We start from the raw sequence: 21,769 nt of genomic DNA on the forward strand, positions 1-21,769 counted from the left end.
CCTATGAGCCTAAGAGAACAGGCTGATTCCTCCCTCTGTGTGGGGTCTCTGCAGAGCTGCAGCTTGGTAGAGCATGAGAAGGGATTCCAAATCATTCCAGGGCCACATATATTTTGTTTAAATATTACTGACCGATGACAATGAACCAATGGTGTCCCAATTTTTTGAAAGGGAACCCTATTAATAAAAAAACAAAAAAATCTATCAGCTCCCACCCCAAATAAGTAAAAAATATGTATACTTTTTATATGTTGTATGCTATACATAGTAATTTATGTATTAAACTAATATGTTATGAACATTATAAAATGTAAGAAAGTAGAAGTGTTTGTAGGATGAGATAAGGATGAAATAATATGTTACATGATTGTCTTATGTAATCATGATGTTACCGGGCAGAACATACACTTGGAGCAAGGTTCAGCCTTAACTACAGTAAATATCAATTCATATTTCTAATAGTCCTCTTGATAATTTTAAATTTTTTCATCAATTTCTTGTCACGTCTTACTAGATCATCCTTTTTTTTTTTTTTTCATGTGGGTGATGATGTGCTCATAACTAGGAACAGGAGAAAGCATCAGCTCTGCCATTTGTGTGTGTGTGTGGCTTCCTCATGTTTATATTGTTAGTAGTAACATCAATCCACATTTTTTTGTTAAAAATCTTTTAAAGGTATTTGTGCATTTTGTGTACATTAACCTAATTGGAGCTAGATAATAAATTTGTAAACCTGCACGATCCAGGCACCTGCCAATGGCCACATGCTCCAGGATGCTGGAAATGCAGACACTTGTGAGGGTCCACAGCAGCTTCTCCTGTTGGAGGACCCCCATTCTTCCTCAGGCCACTTCAGAATCCACAACTGTCCATATGTAAGCACCAATGTCGACTCACATACTAAAAAATAGTAAGTTTGATAAACTGTTCTTAGGCAAAAATGAACACAAATAATATTGGGGTGCAGGAATAAGTTCGAGTATTTTCTGCCTACACCCCAATAGATTATCTTGCACACCTCTTGTGGTATGTGTTCCAGATCGGAAATCTTTGCAATAGTCAATATCTCCTTCAAAAGCTGGAGTCCTCCTAAGAAAGTGCAGCCAGCATCACAGCAAACCCAAACATTCTTAAAAGGAAAAGATTGTCACTGCAAGTAGCTCTATCATTTTGTCTGAAGAAACTATTAGTTGAAAAACTTAACATCATTGTTAGCAAGATTTTATAAGGTTATGTCTTCACACGTCAGTCTGCACAATTTGAAATGCTCATAATCAGTATTGGGAGGAGGCCAACCCACAAGATGTTGAGACACTAAGTTCCAGGACCTGCATTCTGAGCTCTCATTAGAAGCAATTCTTTATTGATGTCAAGCAATAACAGAAAAAAGCACACACAGCTAAGTGGTGAATTGCTTCTTCCTACCCTCATTAGCAGCTTCCTTGGGAGGTCAAAGTCCACAGTCCTCCCCTCCCTCCCTCAGCTGGCCCTGCAACCATAGCCTTGGCTCCTTGGCTGTCATTACATCACAGATGCACGCCATCCACAGTGCTTAATCTGGCAGTTTTGGGGGCCCTAAAGCTGAACACCTAAGGTGGCATTCATTTCTCATCTCGCATAGAAGCACCCATGATCTTCGACCTGAGCCGGTGCTCCGTGCTGCTCAGCAATTCTTCCTGCTTTCCTGCGCAGCAGTCCTTGTTCTCACCAGCTGATCAAACTCCCATTCTCCACGCACCTCTGTCCCCCCACTCCAGTCAGACTTTCTTGCCTCCCGCCTCACAGAGTAAATCAGAAGTCAGCAGAGCTGCTTATCTGCAACAGAGAGGCCAATTCTTCATCCCGTGCTCTGATCCATTCATTGGGCCTCCAGTCAAGAGGCCCTCTCTTGACTATCCCGCTCTCTCCTGTGTCTTGGACAACTCCTCTCTAATTTCCTGCCCATCAGGCTTCTCAAGTCCCCCTTCTTAGTTCAGGCTGCTGTAACCAAGTACTGTGGACTGGGTGGCTTAATCGATAGACATTTATTTCTTACAGTTCTGGAGACTGGAAGTCTGAGATTAGGGAGCCAGCATGGTTGGGTTCTGGTGAGGCCCCTCTTCAGATTGCAGACTGGCAATTGTTTGTTGTGTCCACACATAGCAGAAAGAGGGCAGGGAGCTCTCTGGCGTCTCTTTTATAAGGGCACTAATCTCATTTGTGAAGCCTCCACCCTAATCACCTCCCAAAGGCCCCACTCCCTGATACTATCATATTGGGAGTTAGGATTTCAACATATGAATTTGCAGGGGACACAAACGTTCAGTTCATTGCACTGCTTATCTTGAGAGAGTAGGGAGTTAGGGAGACACTTTTTTATGGTGTTTCCTGTTCCTCTCCAGATATTATCATCTCTCCTTCTTTTTACAATAAGATTTACTGAAAGAGTTGTCTGTGCTCTGTGTCCACCTGCTCAACTCCTGTTCACGCTGCAAACCACCCGAATCAAGCTTTCCCCACCATTCCACCAAGAATGTTCTTGCCATTGAAAACAATGTCCTCCTTGTTGCTAAAGCCAATAGGTACTTTCCAGTTCTTACCTTATTTAGCTTCTTGGAAGTATTAAGCATTGTTTACGTCCCCTTTCTAGAAACATTCTCTTCTTTTAACTTTAGTAACAACTCATGCTTTTGGTTTTCCTCCTACTTTTCTGGAAATCTGATCTTAGACTCATGGAATCCTTTTTCTGTCTGACCTTTTAGATGTTGCTGTTTCTGAGGATTTCTCTAGGGCCTGACTCTCTTTTATTCACCATTGTATCTCCAGTGTTCAACACAGTACTCTCAATATCAGCTACTCAAAAAATAATAGATAATAAATATATTCTCAAGGATTCAACTACCGTATCTATGCTGACAATACCCAAATTTCTATCTCCAGCCCAAACCACTCTCTAAACTGTTTTCTGACACCTCAAACTTAGTATCTAAAATCAGTTTTTCTCTACTGAAGAGATTCCTTATTCCTGTGCTCTCTATATCTTTGAATGTCACCACCCACTGGGTCCTCCTGGGTCTGCCTCCTAAACCAGATACTCCTTGAACTTGTTACTTATATCATACTTGTTACTTATATCCTTCTCCTCTGTCCCGGGCCACCATCATCTCTTGCCAGGTTTATAGTAACTAATACACTGGTCTCCTTGCTTCCAGTGTTGCCTGTTCCTATCTATTCCCCATGAACAAGCCAGGCTCGCTTTTCTAAAACTTGAATCTGAACATATCAGTCTCCTTTTAAAAGCTGTCAAAGGCTCCCCAGTGACCTCAGAATAAAGTACAAACTCCTTTTCGTAGCCCTTAAGACTGATTTGATCCATGCCTAGCTCTTCAACGTCATCTCTTGCTAGTCTCCCTCCCAAACTGTGGGGTCCAACTTCACTGAAAAATTTTTTTCTATATCATGTCATGCTATTTTTGCCTCACCAATTCTTACTTTCATTTTAGGTTTATTCATATGGGGGTAATTTTTTTTTTTTTTTTTTTTTTTGAGGACCCACTATGAGCTAAGTCATAGCTTAAATGCCATTTTAAATCCAAGGCTAGATTAGGTGCCTGTCTTGGTGCCCCAGTGATACATATGTACTTCTGTCATCCTGGGATCTAGCACACAGGATGGTAATGGCTTGTATGGGTCCCTGACTAGAGAGGTAGCTGAAAGAAAGTGAGCTGAGATGCTGGGTGCTGATCAAGCTTTATTAAAGGAATAGAATCTGCCGGGCTGCACTCAAAGTGGAGGGCAGCTCAGGGCTGCCCTCAAAATGGAGGACAGCACCAGATGTGGGGGGCAGGAGAGCTTATATGGACTGATACAATCAAGGAGGGGCATTATGCTAATGCAGAAGCTATGCAACTAGGGTGGAGAACTGCGCCCTTGAAGAAGCAAAAGGGTTTCTGTTTTGCAGAAGTCACGAGGCTTCTTGTAAAGGGAAGGGGGAAGGGGTTTGGTGCTGGAGTGGGAGACAAGGCCAGCAGCTATTTTGTGCTTATTGTGTGCACAATGGCGCCAGTCATGTCCAAGATCCATCAGTAACCTATCTGGTTCCCTTTTCTGCTCCCAAAGCCTTGCACGTGACACATTGTAGGCACTCAATAAACATTTGGTGAGTAAATGAATGAGATGTTTGTTCCAAGAGAAAGAAAGTGGGGGGCAGGAAGGGGGCAGAATTGAATCTTTGACAAATTTTAGTAAAAGTTTCTGAAAAGTTCCTTAAATAAGAATATGAGCCTACCTTCTTTTATATCTGTTTGGGACAATTTGTTGTAAATTTGTTGAGCTTTTAGTCAACAGCTGTGTAGTATAGGCTGATGAATGTGAGTGGTGGTCCAGAAATGATGCAGTCCTCATTCCGGGGAGTCAGAGTATTCTCAATAAGAATCGAAGGACAATGATTTAGCAAAGTATAACCATAGCACTCTTTGAATCCTTTCACTGTATTGTTATCAGGTTAAAATTCACAAGCTCATGTTTCTACAGATAGTGTTTCATTACACTTGATATACAAAACCAAATGTGCCCTCTGCAGGTCATACATCGAGCCCAGGAACAGTTGAATAGCTAGCATATCAATTCAAATAATAAAGTGAGTGATATTAATATTCAGCATTTTGGATGAATGTTCTTCAGGACTGTAATGTTAGTCTAAATGTCCTTAAACATAAAAAGGGCCCATCTTAAAAACCTTTGTCTCTGTCCTTGAAACTTCTAAACTGCATAAATGGGGGAGGGGTTCCTGATGTTCCTTAAAGAGTGGTTTGAGGACCATTTGCATCAGAATCATCTAGGGAGGTAGTTAAAATTCAGATTTCCCAATCCATTACAGAGCTACTGTAATCAGGAGGACCCTAGAACTTGCAATTTTGGAAGCACTCTTGGTCATTCCTAGGCATACTAAAGTTTGAGACTCATTCATGTAATCAAACTTCCTCATTTCTCAGAGGTGTGAAATTACCTGTCCCTGCATCTTGAGAATCAACTTCAGCAACCTGGTCCAGGGAGTTTTGTATTACTTTGATTTTCCAGAAGATTTAACAATCAGAATGGCAAATTTTGGTGATTGTCAAAGGTGGGGGGGTGCTCTTTTTGAGGGAGCAGATCACTGGGGAGCAGGGCAACAGGAACCACCTGTCCAGTTGTCCATAACTTGCAGTGAACATTGGTGTGGATCTCAGGCTTTTCCCTGGTGATAATTGTGATCACTAATCTTTGAGGGCTATCCCAGGTGTGTGCAGTGTGCCAGATGCCTCCCATGCTTCACCTGCTCCAATCTTCAAAGCCACCCAGTGCAGCAGGGGCCATCATTATTCCCATTAAAGAGATGGAAAAACTGTGGCTCATGAATGTTGTCATGTGTCTGCAGCCAGAGCCAGGACTGTAATCCTGGAAGTCTCATTCCAATGCTCTACTGTTGGGTTTTTATAGTAAAAGTGAGATTGCGGACAGGATGGTAGCCAGGCCCATTTTAAAAATTAGTCCTGAAAATTATATGATTCCACAAGTCTCTACCTGTCCTGGCAAGAAATGCAGGAGCCTAAAGATTTACCAAGTAAGACTGTAGGTTTAAATATAGATTACAGTCCTGATCTGCAGATCCTTGACCTTCTCCGTTCATTCTCAAATGCACTGTCCTTGGGTCTTCTAGATTTGATGAATGTACACAAATCACTTCATACTTAAGGGCCTCAGTTTCTTCATATGTTAAATGGAGGGAATCATACCAAAAGGCCCTTAGGTTTTCTTCTGGCTCTGCCATCCCTTTTTCCTGAAAAAAAAGTCTTTGGTTTTGTCATCTATAGTACTGTTTATGATGCTAACTAAAAGGTCAGAAACATATCACTTGACCACATATAATTCTTTCTTCAGAATTACAAAGGGCTTTCATAAATGTGTTAATGAATATGTAACACCAATGTTTTACTTTAGCTCCTCAATAAACTGAAAAAATCAACTGAGAAGTTGGAAAAGGAAGATGAAAATTACTACCAAAAAAATATGGAGGGCTATTCTACAAGATTGAAATGGGAAAACACACTAGAAAACTGCTACCAGGTAAGCTGTGCATTCACATTATTTCTTTTTCCATGGAGTTTTGTGTAACTTTGAAAATGGAGGTCAGATCTGCAGTTACAAGACCTGGTCTCTGTTGTAGCTGTGACCTTCACTCACATTATGACTATAGAAAAACTATGTTTCGTCTTGCTTCAGTTTCTCCATGGATACAATTACCAGTGAAAATTTACGGGTATCATTGCCCAGAGTTTCTGCTCCAAATTCTCACTGGACACCAGGGCACTCAGCTAACTTCAGAAAGTACTGTCCAAGTAAAAGTAAGTTAAGGCTTAGATATTGGGTACTTGGAAATGAGTTTTAGGCATGAGAGCTGATTTATACAGTGATCACTTAGGAAGTTCCTTTGTAGGTCAGGTGTTGTGTTGGGCACTGGAGATATAGCAATGACTAAAGTACCATCTCAACTCTTTTTTCTTTATTTTTTTGGCATCTGACCAGTACCACCTCAATTCTTGAAATGTGCACACCTTAGTAAGCAAAAATAAACACATAAAAAAGGCATTGTGGCAAAGCATCTAATAAAAATAGGCAAAAGATGTGAACAAGCAAATCACAAAATACCAATAAACGTATGAAAAGACATTCCATCATTTCTCAAAAATTAGAAAGTGATAATATCAAGTGTTGGCAAGGATGTGAGGAAGCAAGAATTCTTGTACCCCTCTAGTGGGAATAAATTAATGGTATCTGGTCAAACTGAAATGTTCATATACTCACAACACAGCAGTTTTAGGCATATACCCTTTACGGTATATTTTTCTTTAGAAAAATTTACTCCTGTACTCCAAGAGTGATACACAAGAATTTTGATTGCAGAATTGTTTATAACTGCATGGTGAGAAAAAATTGTACACTATCTTTATACCCATCAATAGAAGAATTGCTCTTAAAATGTGCTCTAATTTGGAAAATGGACTAATATATGGCAATAAGAAATTAAAACCATATTTAAACATGAATTAACCTCAAAAATATGAGCCAAAGGAAATAAACATACCATTTATACTATCTATGTAAATTAACATTTTTTTAAACTCACACCCAAACTCTACTGAATTTATATGTGTGTGTTTGTAACATATACATATAGACTGGATCTATGATGGGTGGGGGAACGGAGTACACCAGTGCTGCTCCATTCAGTTGCACGGCTTGTGGATGGCCCCTGGCCAAGGGATGCTACAAGCCCAGGCTCAAAACTTACTTCAGCTGTATACTAGCAGCTTAGCTGTCTGTTATTAAGTCAACGTAAGTATGACCAAATTAAACAATCGTTGACTCTGAATGATAAGAACATGACTATTTTTGTTTTATTTTTTTTCATGTGTTGTAAGTTAAAAAAAAAAAAAATGTTTACAGCAGGTACATACAATGGGAAGAAGTGACCTAATGGCTGACATGTAACACATGCTTGGTGCTGGGTGCAGCCAGGCACTGTGCTAAGTACGTTCATACACATTATATTCTGTATTCATGACAACATTATCAGGAAGGTAATAATTTTATTCCCAATTTATAGCTGAGGAAATTGAGGCTGGAGAGATGAAATTGCCCAAGATGGTTTCGAGATTCAGTAAGAACCGGGAGGGGGAGGGCACGCAGGAGGCCCAAACCGAAGGGCTGTATTTAAATCTGCAGTTCAGCCTTTCAGGGTAGGAGAGATGCAGGGTTAGAGAAGACAGGGGAAGTGAAAGGAGAGATGGAAACTCAGAGGGAGGAAGAAAGGAGACCTGTCTTTACAACTTTGAACACAGGACCCTGGTACTCCCCCTGCTGGATAGGTTTTAGGTGAAGGTGATGGGAAAAGGCTGGGGACTTAATTCCAAGTGCACCATTTGAAGCGTGGCTCTCCAACCTGTGCTCTGGTCTTGTCTCACCTCCTGGGACTCGCCACCGAGGCTGGCTTCCTTGGATGGCCCCGGCAGGAGATGGGAGAGACATTGCTGCTCCCACCCCACCTTCCTGCGCCCTTCAAAGGCTGTGAGAAAAATATTTAGCCTCAGTGTGTCCATCCTCGTCGCCCTTCTCCCTGTGTCCCAGCAGCGGGAGGTCATTGTTCTCACCTGGAATGGCTGACGTCCGGCTGGCTTTCAGTACATGTCAGGTGTCGCTAGTGGTGTGCCCGGTATCAGAGCCTCTCACTAGGTCTCCCCTTCCTTGACCTCAGTTTCCTTTTCTCCTGTAAAGCTTCTGCTATGCCTTCCCCCTCCACCCTCTTTTCAGCAGTCCCAATTTTTATATTGAAAAGTATGGAAATTATCTTCTTTCCTTACAAAGTCTTCCTGATGGTGACAAGCTATACATACCTCCTTTCAAATTCAGCTTTAAAAATATTTAAGACCAGGTTTTTTGAATTTAATTTTTTTTATTAGAATCCAAGTCACGTGGGGTATCTATTCAAAGTCATCATGTCTTTGAGGAAGGGTAGCATTTCCTCTCATCCCGTGGGAATACTGGATTTTGCTACCCACTGTGCTGGAGGCCACCATCTTTCACTCCCACTCCTTTTCAGTTCACACAGCTCCTCTTACCCCACCTTCCAGTGAGCTCTCTTCTGCCTCCTGAATGCCAGCCCAAGCCCATTAGACCTGACTTGAGACGCCTCTCTCAAGCCATCTTTGCTTCTCCCTGACTCCCGATAACGAAGCCTACTTTGCGTTTCCTTGGCTTGTGTGCACTTAGTCTATACCACCCGGTCATTGACTCGCATATGACTCTATGCATTCTATATCTTTTGAATGTTTACAAACTCAAGCATTAAATGCTAGATTCATGAACACGTATAACAAAAGCAGGCTAAATTGAATTAAAGGGGAATTTTAGGATAAGTGCGAGAGATGGAAATGGGACAAACTCAGCTTCGTTGTTTTCCTCTATTCTCTCACCATTCTTCTGTAACAGTTGAATACAAGAATTCATGTCAGGGTTCCTGAGCTGTCCTCTTGCTCCTTCTTACTCTACAGGTTGGATTTACAAATTCTTTCGGAGAACACTCATTGAACTGTGTTCAAGACAGTTTACTAGATACCATGAGAAATATTACAAAGTCTCAACTGTGGCTATTAAGTAATAAAACCAATTCCACAAGCCACATGCAAAAATTAATCTTATATACTTCTTAATCATACTATGTTTTAGCCACATTTCCTACCTTCCAAGAAGAAACTATTTAGTTGATAGAAATAATCTATATTAGCTGGTGGGTTAGCTCATTTGGTTAGAGTGTGGGGTTACAACACCAAGATCAAGGGTTTGGATCCCCATTTTGGCCAGTCACACACACACACACACACACAAAAGAAATAATCTATATTTTTAAAAATAATACCACATTACCAAGAATTACCAAGAATCAAATGCTTGGTGCTGAAAGTACTTACTCAAGGAATTATTTTAGAAAGCAATTTGCAATATGTATCAGGATCTTTAAAACTGTTCCCTTTCTCAGCCAGTGTTCCTCATCTGCACCACGGAACACAGATAGTGATCTGATGACTGTTTTCTCAGTTCTCCCAGGGATGGTGCTTGACGAGCACCACTCTAGATGCAGACAGATGGTAATGTTACAACGGACACCTTAGGCCTTTAGGGCTCAGTTTTCTCCTAGAACCCCTACTGAAAAAGGTAATTTCCTTTCTATAAATCTATCTTGGGAAGTAGCTGAAAAATAAGACACAGATTTCTGTTCAAAATACATTAAAAGTAAAAGGGAGGAAGCAACCCAAAAGGCCGACACTAAAGGGAAGATTAAATGAATCAATACATACCTACATGATGGACTGTTAAGAAGTAATTAAAATGGTGTTTTTGGAGATTAATGGCATGGGAAACTGCTCATGTAAAGTTAAGTGAAAAAAAGTTAAGTGAAAAAAAGTTAAGTGAAAAAAACAGGTGTCAAATTTGAATAATTTCATAGACAACTAGAAGTTAAAATCATATATACACACATATCTAGACTGAAATACTTCAGAATGTTAATAGCAGTGTCTCTGGGTGGAAGAATTACAAGTCATTTTAAAATGTATTTCTTCATGACCTTTTGTGGCCCTAAGATGATGTCTCAAAGTACCTGGGTTGCTTATTAAAATTCACATTCCTGAGCACCTCCCTAGACCTGGTGAATCGGAAACTCTGAATGATTTTAGGAAGGGAATAAGGTGATTTCTTGGCTTTTTTTTTTTTTTTTTTTTTTTTTTTTCTGATGGCTGGCCAGTGAAGTAACTGGCTGGCCCTTCATTTTTTTATTTTTATTTATTTATTTATTTAGGCAGCTGGCAGTACTGGGATCCAAACCCATGACCTTGGTGTCACAAGGCTGTGCTCTAACCAAGCGAGCTAACCAGCCTGCACTTGGCATTCTAAATTTTGAGAGTCCCTGCTCTAGAAAGAGCATGATGTTTCTTTTCTCGGTTTTATGAAAACAATTTAAATGAAAACGAATTCCCTCCACACTCCTTCTGTAGCACAAATCCGAAGGCCAGGACAGCAGGAACTGAAAAGAATGAAGAGCGTGAATTATGGCCATGCCTGGGCCCCCGACAAGCTCTAAATCTGCTGTTTCTTGATAGCTCTCTGACCACACTTTCTTCCTATGGGCTATTGTGAAAGCACAAGAGGACAGTTTGAGGTCCTGCAGAGTATCCTGCTTCTCTATTGCCTATTTTATACAAGAAGAACAATAAAATGGAAAGCAATAATTCATTAAATGAGATATAGATTTTCCCCTCTGAACAGTGGAATTTATTTCCGCCTGTTTTCATGAGCACACATAGATCATTTTAATGATTTCCTTAAAATGTAATTAAAATCTGTTAAACATTATCATCTCCACCAAGGGACACTGGCTGTTCTAGTCTCAGATGGATGCTGGTGGTTTAGCACTTGTCAAAATAAAGAAACAGCTGCCTACGAGGGATGCAATATCTGCTAAAACCTGGCTTTAATTTTCTCCCCTGTCCTTTGCTCATAGTGCCAAACTAGAACAGCTGATCTCTAGATCTTTTTTAAAGACTTTTTCTTTTTGCAGATGGTCCTATATGAGGGCCGAACAAGTGAGCAGAAATTATTTACACTTTTCTTTTGAGGCATATAGATTTTGCCCTTTGAAGAGGTAATACATTTGATAGGCTTTAATCTTCTGTGTCTTTAATCCTTTATCTGGGAAACAGACGGGCACATGGCCACATTCAAATGGCTGGTGCCTGTGACTTTGGAGAAGGACTCAGGAGGCCACCAGCAGAAACAAAGGTATTCAGCTCCCATTGACTTACAGAAATTGTGCAGCTTCTGACACAGCTAGGCAGGTGGCCGTGGGGGCACAGCTACAGGCTTCTGATTCAAATGTCAGTACACATGGCACAAAATCTAGATCTGCATGTGATTAGCACAGATATTCACAGTTACTGCCTGAGACTTTTACTACCCGCACTTAAAAGCAGTGTTAAAATAAGTTTATACCAATAAACAAAATGTGATATATACATACAATGGAATATTATTCAGCCTTAAAAAGGAAGGAAATTCTGGCACATGCTACAACATAGATGAGCCTTGAAGACATTATGTTAAGTGAAATAAGCCAGACACAAAGGACAAATACCGCATGCTTCCTCTTACATGAGGTACCTAGAATAGTTAGAGTCACAGAGACAGAAAGTAGAATGGTGGTTGCCAGGGACTGAGGGGAGAGAGAAATGGGGAGTTATTGTTTCATGGGTACAGTGTTTCAGTTTTGCAAGATGAAGAAAGTTCTGGAGATGGATGATGGAGATGGTTGCATGATAAAGGGAACGTACTTAATGACACTGAACTGTACACTTATGGTTAAAATGGTACATTTTATTTTTTTACCATAATTTAAAAATATTTAAAACATTTAAAAATATACTATATGCCACAGATGTGATAACACAAAGACGAGGAGGAACACCATCCTGGAGCAGGCAGTGGGCCCCTGAGGGTGTGCTGAGAGGCAGGACGGGAGAACCGGGACCCTTGTGACTCTCTCCGCCCCCACTGCCCTTGCCCTACCAGAGGCCCTGAGACATATCCATGCTTCTTCCTCCCTGTGGTAGCGTTACCCACTAGTTTGTCCAAAGCCTCCTTCATGAAAGATTCTTGCTAAGTGCTCTTTACTTTGTGGGATGGAGGAGATGGGTGGGTACGAGAGCAACCAACCTGGCCTTCTCTGGATTAAAGGATAAATGTCCTTACATGGAGAAAGTTTGGTCTTGGACACCTGCCACCTCTGTTGAAGCCCAGTCCTCTGGGCACATACCCAGCAACCTCATGCTGCCCACACGGCCCAGGAGTCCCCCTGCGTACTCCACCTGACCTGGGCTTCTCCATCGATGCCTCACTGCTGAAATCTCCCACTCCCTAAAAACCACTAGCCAACAACTCAAGTGGCAAGAATCTAATAACTTTTCCTAAAATGTTAGTAGCTAACAAGGCAGATGTTACACCCCTCATGTCCTTATTTACCCTTCCTCGCTAAAAGGCATGCAAGTCTAATAGTAAAGTTTTGGTCATCCCACACAGAATGGGGAGGCTATTTTCCCACCTTCAAACAGTGGGCTTTGACCCTCAGGCTTAATTTTAGGCCAGGATTATGCATTGATCAGACTTTGGGGCTCTGCTCTTGTCAAATATCCTTAAACAGAGAACATGTGTTTCATCCCCTTTGCCCCTGCAGCGACTAGTATAATGCCTTGTATGCACTATACATGATTCTAAAAATATTTAGTGTCTACGTGCATTTTCAGGACACAGACGTGGGCTTCACTGGGCTTTATTCTCTTTCTCTAGAATGAATGGATGCTTCTTAAATGTTTCCTTTACTCCCCCTCCTTTGTGATTGTCAGATAATGCATAGCATCTGCCTATACGCCTTTTGGGGCAAAAGAGCCTGGGGAAAGTGTGTGAGTTAAATTAGTCTTAAAGAGGATAACACGACAGACACCAAGTCACATTCCTCTTCTGGAAATCTCCCTCCACTGCCATTTGGCTATAATGTGGTCAGAAGGCAAATTATGACAGTTTGCTCAGGCTGTCTTCAGGTGTGTCAGTGTCTGATGGCTGATTTCAGGTTTGCATAACAACTGGCTGATCTTATCTCATTTTTCATCCTTTTCAGAGCATCCTAGAGCTGGAGAAGGAAAGAATTCAAGTTTTATGCAATAACTTAAACCAGTACAGCCAACACATTTCTCTTTTTGGCCAAACCCTGAGCACAGTGAGTAGTGAAGGCTTCTCCGCTTCTGGTGTGCGTGGTAAGAATTGAAGGGAACGTTTCTTCAGCAACTTTGTTCTGCTTTCCTTGGCATTGCAGTGCCACACACAGATTCACTGTGCCATCAGCAAGGTTGATGTCGAAAAAGATATCCAGGCTCTCGTGGAAGAAACTGCCGTTTCATCTACAGAAAACAAATCTGAGTTCCTATTAACCGATTACTTTGTAAGTATGGAATGGAAGGAAGTTTCACTAATGGGGAGTCTTAGTCATGTTGAAGGACTCACTCTGAAAAAATTGAAAGCAACTGTAAAGGAAACGTCTTGTTTTGTAAAAGCAAATTTTTTTTTATATAGTCCATATAAATAAAAACCAAAGCATGTAATTTGCAAACTGGGCAATGGAAACACGTCTTGGGTATTCTCTAGAAGGAAAGAAAGTCAAGTAGGGTTTTGGACAGAATCTTCATTTTCAGTCTTCTGTAAGAGTAATGCCAGGCAGACATGTTTCATGACCTATAAATAATCACCGTATATCACATAGTGCTTGTGTTGATTAACTACACAAATTGCTGTGTAATAAATTACCCTCCAAACTTAATGGCTTAAAACAAACATGTACTGTCTCACAGTGTATGTGGATCAGAAATCCAGGCATGGCTTAGCGGGTACCTCTGAGTCATCACAAGGCTGCAGTCCAGGTGTCAGCCGGGGCCACATACATCTCAAGACTTTCATAAGAAGGGACCAATTTCCGAACACACTCCTGTGGTTGTTGGCAGGCCTGGCTGGCTGTGGGGTGGAGACAGCATTTCCTTGCCAAGTGGGTCACTCCCTGACTCACAACATGGCAGCTTGCTTCCCCCAGAACAAGTGTTCCAAGAGAGACAGAGTCAGAGTGCCCAAGAAGGAATGAAAGTCTTTTATAAGCTAATCTCAGAGTGACATCTCACCATCTTCTATTTGTTAGAAACAAGTTTGTTAGGGCGTGATGTTAGAACACCAAGGTCAAGAATACAGATCCCTGTACTGGCCAGTTACCAAAAAAAAAAAAAAAAAAAAAAAAAGTGCAGCCAATGCTCAAAGGGAGGAGATTACACAAAGGCATGAGTTCCAGGAGGTAGGAATCATTATCAGCATTTTCAGGGTCACTTCCCTTGAAACACTTGGCTCAAATTACCAGAGGCTTATTTTGAGGGCATTTTGGTGATTCTACTATGGAATGATCTTCCTTGCTGAAAACTGATCAGCGTCCCTAGTCAGAACCCAGGTATCTTTCCTCTTTGCTGCCTTGGGGTAAACTCTTTGTTCTCTTGGGTCATGCCTCAAAGATGTTGGCCTCTGTTCCCCTCTTGTTAGTCATAACTGTAGTGTTCTAAGAGCTGCTGATCATTAATTACCAAAATCTGCAGAAAGAATTCCTGATAGCTCTTCCCTCAAGTTTCAGATTGCAGGAGTCTCATCCCTCTGTGATATGTAGAACCAGCCCACTGGTCATGTCCTCCTATTGGATTAAAAGTGCAGCTGAAGCCATCATCCCTGGATCCTACTCAGGGAAAGAGAGAAGGGGAAAAGGGAGAGGTAGTTAGATCAGGCACAGCAGTGAATCCTGACCAGCTTTCCCTCTCTCCCCACTCCAGGCAGTAGCAAGTGGCCAGCTATTTATTTAATTGAGTCTTTTCTTCCTACCCTGGCAAAGGCGAAGTATGTTAGCGATAGCAGTGTTTGCTCAAAGCAGAAACAAAGGTAGAGATGGGAGTGGAAAGGAATATTTGATTACATGGGGAAAATATTTTTCTTTTTTTGCTTCCAAATAGTGTAGGTGAGCCCTGGGATGGGAAAATGTACAATAAAATATATCTACTACTTTCTTATAAAGGATTATTAAAATGTCCCTATCAAATAACCGAATAATTGTCATTCTCCTTAAAAATTTGTCTAGGGTTCAATTGAAATGAAAGGAGGCAGCCACAATGATTTATCTTTAATTGACATGCTCATGGGAATTTTTGGTTCCTATGAAACTTCAGTGCATCAGAACTAACCATCACATATCTGTTGTCTAAGAGAAAGGACTGTGTCTCAAAATGAGTGAATAGGATTTTCTCAATATTTTTAAAGCAGTGTGCCCCAATGTCTGAATTTATAGTCATTGGCAAAGAGTGTAGACTGGCTTTTATCCAGTGCTATGAAATTTACATGGACCACGGTAAGATAGGAAAACAATCTGAGTACACAAATTGGAGGGCTGGTGACCAATGTGAAAATATTTGTAAGGTTACTGTAAATGCCATATTCAAAAGATTGTATCTATATTTTTATATGCCTACTCCAGTACTGACCTTCTTCCTAACAAAGCTTTGGAAGAGAAGGCTGAATTTAAGAAAGCTAACCAATGGTAATATACCCCATCCTCAAGTTGATCCAGGAGCAATCTATTCCTAGAAATACATGTTTAAACAATTTGGTGTCCACAAACAAGCCAAGTGAAGTTTTGGACTGGTAGGGGAGCTAGAGTATCATCTGGATTCCTCTACCAAGGAAGAACTTAGGGTTGGAGCTAGACATCCCTGCAGTTTAGTCAGAGCTCACCTGGGGCTGTGACATTGGCTTGAGCGTCCGCTATTGGCAGACGGGTGAAAGACTGGTAGAGAATTTGGGGTCAAAGTAGTTGGGTTCCAGGAGTAAACACTTGCTAGCCGTGTTGACTTGGGACTTCTTTTATTTCTCTGTGTCACAGGTAAAATGCAGAAAATAAAACCAACCTCAGAGTTGTAAGAATTGCATGTAATAATATTCAGAACGTTTTATAATGCATAATGCACAATATGTAAATAAAATACTTTTAGCTATATACAGTATTATATTTTTATAGAGGCTATTCATTCCCTTTACTATAAATCCTCATGCCTCATGATGATCTATCGAAAGCTAATCTCTCCACCAGCATTCAGGATCCTGGTTTTTCTCCTTCCTCGTCAGAGCAGCCTGCCTCCTCTGCTTTTATCTCTAGTCATTAGTTTCCCCTCTTTCTCCAGAGGTTTCTGTCTCTCTGCTACACTCATATTCAACCACTTCCCCACCCCAACCCCACCGTCCTAATTTTTTTTTCATCCAACCCTTGGAATAATGCATGTGAAAGTTCAAATATCATTAATGATTCCTCACAGCCTATGAGATAAAATTTCTACTTTGGCCCTAAATCTGGCCTAATCTGCCTAGACAACTTTTTTCCCCACTATTTTGCCCAAGCAGCTGGTCTATTTATTGTTTCTGATATACTTCCAACAGTCCTCCCTCTGCTTTTTGGTTGCACCACGTCTCCTGCCTGGAATGCCCTTTGCCCTCCTTCCACTTGACTGAAAAATCCTAGCCAAGTCTTCTTGCCTCCTTGAAGCTTTGAGCCACCCCCACTCTTGGTGTCTGCACCATTTATGAATGAATGCATGTGGCCTTGTGTTGTTAGTTCTCCTCATGTTAAGCTTCAAAGCCTAAGTAAGTCATAAACCCATTTTGGGTAGAGCATATGTGTTTTAGCTCACGGTTTCCCAATATCAAGCCAACATAGAACTCAACATTTGTTCCATTCCTGAGGCAGTTCTAGCCCAAGGCACATACATGATATCATATTTGATCATTAAAGGACTCTACCTTGAATAAAGATAAATAAGGAATAATAAGTATCCAACAAATAGATTCATTTATCAAGAAACTGAAATGACTATAGTAAGGATCATCTTCCAGGAATAATTTGTTCTATTAAAGAAAGTGCTCAGCCATGTAGTTACAGGTTGTGGACAAGGAGATGCTTTCATGTTAATCTGGTCTAGAACAAGTAGAACAAAGTGTGCAAAACCAAAGATTATCCTGCTTTTCTTTTTTTACTTTTTTTTTTATAAAGTTATAATTAAATGCAGTCATTCTCAGTAATACTGGGAGTAGCAACTCTCATTGTTTTCCCCTTAAGTTATTAAACATTCATTTTTTTTTTCTAAAGGAAGAAGATCCTAATAATGCAGTGGATAAAGAGAGACGAAAGTCCTTAATAAAACCAAAATTGTTGAGACTGCAAAGAGACATTGAAAAAGCATCGAGAGAAAAGGAAGGTGTGTAATCATCTTTTCAGATGGCTTGATAGGGAAAGGATTATACTCAGAGTTTTCATTTGGAGTCAGAATTAATCTGCTTTTGCTGACTGGGCGGGGATCACCTCATTAAGTTGGGTGAATAAAGAAAAAAAAAAGAAGAAAAGAGAGCAAAAAAAGGAAAATATTTCAGTCTATTTGTGAGAGCTATATAAGTACTATGTTACCATTTTCAGACATAGCATTTTACTGTGTTTCTGAAATTAGCTAAAATGAGAGACAATTAATTTAGTTTAAAACATGATAAACCCTGTGCACAGGGCTTTGGGGTATTTGTTTGTTTGTTTTTTAACTAGCTTTCAAAACTATTCAAATTATTATCATCATTCAAGTTAAATTTTGTACTTAGAAGGTAGGCATTGCAGAATGTGAAGCTGTTCTATGATTCTGATATGTACAGCTGGTTCTGTGTGGACCACAGTAACTCATTCCGGGTAGGAAATCCAAGGTAGAAACTACTTAGTGAGGTAAATACTGTAATGAAGAACCTAACACTGAGTAAATGTTAGGAATTGCTGGAATGGGGTCAACCAAAAGAAATTCAAAATCTCAACTTGAAAATAACAATCAAGATACTTTAAGCACCAGCATCTCTCAAATTTTATTAAATAAAGGTCAGTTCATTTATCATTATTCATTCAAGTAAAATTTAGTAACAACTATGTACAGAAACTCCCCATCCCGTTAGAAAGCCCTGCTGGCTTCACTTCTAGGTTCAGGCTCCCTTTGAAGGTGGTGACTTCCAGCTCTCTCACCAGGACAGGATGAAAGGTGACCGAGAGCATGATTTCATTTTCAGGCCTGGAACAAACGCTTAATGCATACTCCAGCAACTCCTCCTTCTCGGACGCAAAGAGCCAGAAAGACACAGCAGCATTAGTGGACGAGGTAAATACTTGCAGAGTGCAGTTTCCTAGATTTAGTGATGAAAGGGTTATTTCTAGGCTACTTGTTTTCTGGCCCATTTGACCTCTGTCTGCTTTTCCTTTCTCATGACGTAGAACAATCTAGCCAAAGCACGTACAGGGTCTGCTCCTTCATAAGTAGTTAGAGGGATCTGGAAAAATCCAACTACCTAGAAATGTTTGCTTTAATGTCCTCCTAGAAAAAGAATTCTGTCTAATTTGAATTCTCCAAAATAGAGTTACTTCTTAAGAGTCTGGAAACCATGTGCCCTTTAACCCAGGTAGGAAAAGAGACCAAAAAAGACAGGGTCTGCATTCAGAAAGGCCTGTATTTGAATACAGGTCTGCCATTTACAGGGACCTGGGACAACTTTAGTTTTCTCATCTGCAAAATGGGGTTATTGGTATCTAACTCATAGGGTATTTCTGAGGATGAAATACTATTTAGAAAATGCCAGCACAGTGCTCAGAGTAGGAGCTCAAAAACTAGTAACCTATGTTAAGATACTGTTTTCCATTATTCCCTCAGCTAACATCAGGGTCCCCGGAGAATAACAGGAGAAGGAAAGATGTGGCCACACAGAAGGAAGAGGGTGGTCTGGGGTGTAAGGCAAAAGCTCTGAGGAAACAGAGCAACTTTAGAGGCGAGGTTCTTTCGGGGGTGGGGTGGGGTCAGAGATGGTCAAAGATGAGCAGGAGAGAACCTCTGGCCTCTCGTGGACAGCCTGGACTCCAGCAGCCCCACAGATATTTGTAGGGATGGACATTTGGGCTGCTTTGGAGGAACCCACATTCAGAGAGCAGTTAGCAAAAGACCCATGAATTTTATATAGAAATAAAAACAGGTATTACCTGTGTGTGCAAGATACAGGTTTCTGCTGTGATTAGAGTGATCAGAAGTGGACTCAGGTTAATCTGAGAAGAATTTAGGAAGAGAGAATATTTTTAGCAATGCTTGGAAGGACACAAGAATCTGGGCCAGCTTTCTTTACCTTGCAGGTAGCGTAACTCTCTTGTGAAAGCAGGTACCTAATCATTCTGCCCAAACAGGCAATTTCAATTGTTCCTTGGTGCAGGATGCAGCCTGGTAGAGCTGATCTATTTTTTAGTATAGGTTTCCTTTATGGGCAATGCTGTTACAAAAACAAACCTAACACTTTCTCTGAAAAAAAGGACTGCACTCTGTTCACCTGAGAACAGAGGTCTAACATACTTGTCATGACACATGGCTATAATTTTTATGAAACTATAAAACAGAATGTAGGACATTTTCATATTAGCACACAGTGTGTAGCTAATTAATTCAATGCAAATAATATTTACCAAAAGAAAGTCATAAAAGAGCATTTTATGATGCCATTGGGTTATATGTTTATTTCTTTGGCTGTTCTTGCACAGAATTTTGTCATTGTCATTACCTGCACAGAGCACGTATAGGTCATCTGGGTGCACAACTAGCCTGACTCACACAGTGGAGCTGCAAGGTGGGAGAGGATCTAGTGGAGGAGCAGACAGTGGATGCCAGATACCCATGTCACTTCGTTACATGTGTTCTGCATCTGGTGGAGGGAAACTAGTGATACTGGTAGATTTTGTGTTACTCAGAGGCAGAAACTTTATTTCATTTAAATTCTTTCCATTTCATTGTCTCTTGATCTTGGAAATGCCATATTCAAATCAAGAATGTTGGCAAGGCATGTTATATGAGAAATTGTTGCAGAAAATGGGGGCATTTAGATTAGACACTGTCTTCAGATGCAGAGTGCCACATATAAGAGGAACTAGGCTGGCTCTGTGATGTTTTCAAATGCAGACGGGGTCTCATGGTAGAAGGTATGGGGGGAGCTTTTGATTTCATTTTAGGGAAGTCTGTCCCACAAGGCAGTAGGTTGCTCCAAGGATTAGAGACCTTCCCCACCCCTGGGAGGTGTTCTGTCCATGGCTGTGACCCCCTGGCAGGGATGATAGGGTTAGGAATCTCCACGCTGGCAGTGTGGAGAAGAGAGAAGGGTAAGGAGCGGCCTGGATAAGCAGGACCCTTCCAGTGTGTCGATTCTGTTATTTAATTTACTTTGCCTGAACACAGCCTGACAAAGAAGTCATTATAAAGTTTCCAGTTCAAGGTCAAATCAACAAAAGAACAGGAAGAGATTCGGGGTTTATCTGTAGCTTTACTCCTTATTTTTATACTCAAATACCATAGAATATTGTTTCCAGTTTTCAGAAGCGTTACTGCAAACTTTCTGGGTTAGATAAGACCCCACCCCCTCAAAGAAAAAAACCAACTCACCTGTGTTTCAGTTTCGTTCTATTGATGCTAGTTCCGTTCAGCTCACAATATCGAGCACCTGTGGCTCAATTGTCCTTCCTCACGGCCCATGGAAATTCCGCAATCAATACTTACTACTCCCTTTCTCAATAGCTTCAATATACTCAATATATAATACACTGAATTATATACCTACTAAGGTTTCCTGTTTCTCCTATTTACAAGGGTACACACTCAACATCTAATACTTCCCTCTGATAAACCCCTTTGTCATTTTGAAAGTTATCCTGATATCCTTTTATCCACCCAGTTGTGCCTCATTTTCTAGAAGTTTACTGACATGGCCAAATGATGTATCCACAGAACAATTTGAAGTTAGACCTTTTGCAAGCGAACTCCTATAAACTGGCATCGATATTAGCAGAGCTTGAGCAAAGACCTAAACCCAGCCATCCCTGTAGTACCTCCATCTTCAAGTGGAAAGAAAAGGTAAAATTGAAGAGACTGGTTGTAATGTCTTGATTTGGGCTTGCTGGGTGGAGTGGCCTAAAGTAGTGTCAGGGCAAAGAGGTTGTTATGAATTACATGTGCCATATGTCCCAAATCCTAACTGCATGTGTGAAGATCATTTTATTTGTATTCCTTCGAGCACAGTAACAACAGCTAAACACAACTTAATAAATTCTTTGTAGACTAAGTTACCATAGGAGTTAAAAACACTTTGGGTTTCTTTTTCCTCCTCATACTTTAACTTTATCCTTTGAATGTGCTTTTATAGTACAATCTATTAAATTGAAACTTCAGTATTCATACAACCTAAGTTGTAAGATGCTGTAATATGCATTAGTCTCATCTGTTTAACATAGTACAAAATATAAATAATGCATGAGTACAATTTTAAAACTTCACACATTCATTTCTTCCCAGTGTTGCCTCCTCAGGAATTGGTGATGAGCAGGTGAAAATGCACAGGTAGTTCTTGCTTGTAGCTGTTTTTCGTTACCTATTGGAAAAGGGAGCAGTAACCATCTCGTGATGAAGGGACAGTTTTCTTTGTAACAGGCTCAAGAGCTCTAAATGGTCTCAATCACTTAGTCATGATAATTTCACTTGTA

General features: G+C 40.6%; 1 protein-coding gene across 4 annotated transcripts in view; it reads left to right on the plus strand.

The window, feature by feature from the left end:
- The window catches only part of NOSTRIN (nitric oxide synthase trafficking), a 59,018-nt gene that overhangs the window by 32,412 nt on the left and 4,837 nt on the right, over positions 1 to 21,769 (plus strand). For all 4 annotated transcript variants that reach the window (XM_008589780.1, XM_008589584.1, XM_008589650.1 and 1 more), the window contains 6 exons: positions 5,959 to 6,084; positions 13,241 to 13,339; positions 13,436 to 13,561; positions 17,333 to 17,441; positions 18,280 to 18,368; positions 21,018 to 21,143. In XM_008589780.1, the coding sequence (XP_008588002.1) occupies positions 5,959 to 6,084; positions 13,241 to 13,339; positions 13,436 to 13,561; positions 17,333 to 17,441; positions 18,280 to 18,368; positions 21,018 to 21,143 (675 nt within the window). The remainder of the gene's footprint in view (positions 1 to 5,958; positions 6,085 to 13,240; positions 13,340 to 13,435; positions 13,562 to 17,332; positions 17,442 to 18,279; positions 18,369 to 21,017; positions 21,144 to 21,769) is intronic.

The sequence above is a fragment of the Galeopterus variegatus genome, unplaced genomic scaffold (assembly GCF_000696425.1).
Source record: "Galeopterus variegatus unplaced genomic scaffold, G_variegatus-3.0.2 Scaffold12, whole genome shotgun sequence".
In the NCBI taxonomy this organism is placed as follows: Eukaryota; Metazoa; Chordata; class Mammalia; order Dermoptera; family Cynocephalidae; genus Galeopterus; species Galeopterus variegatus.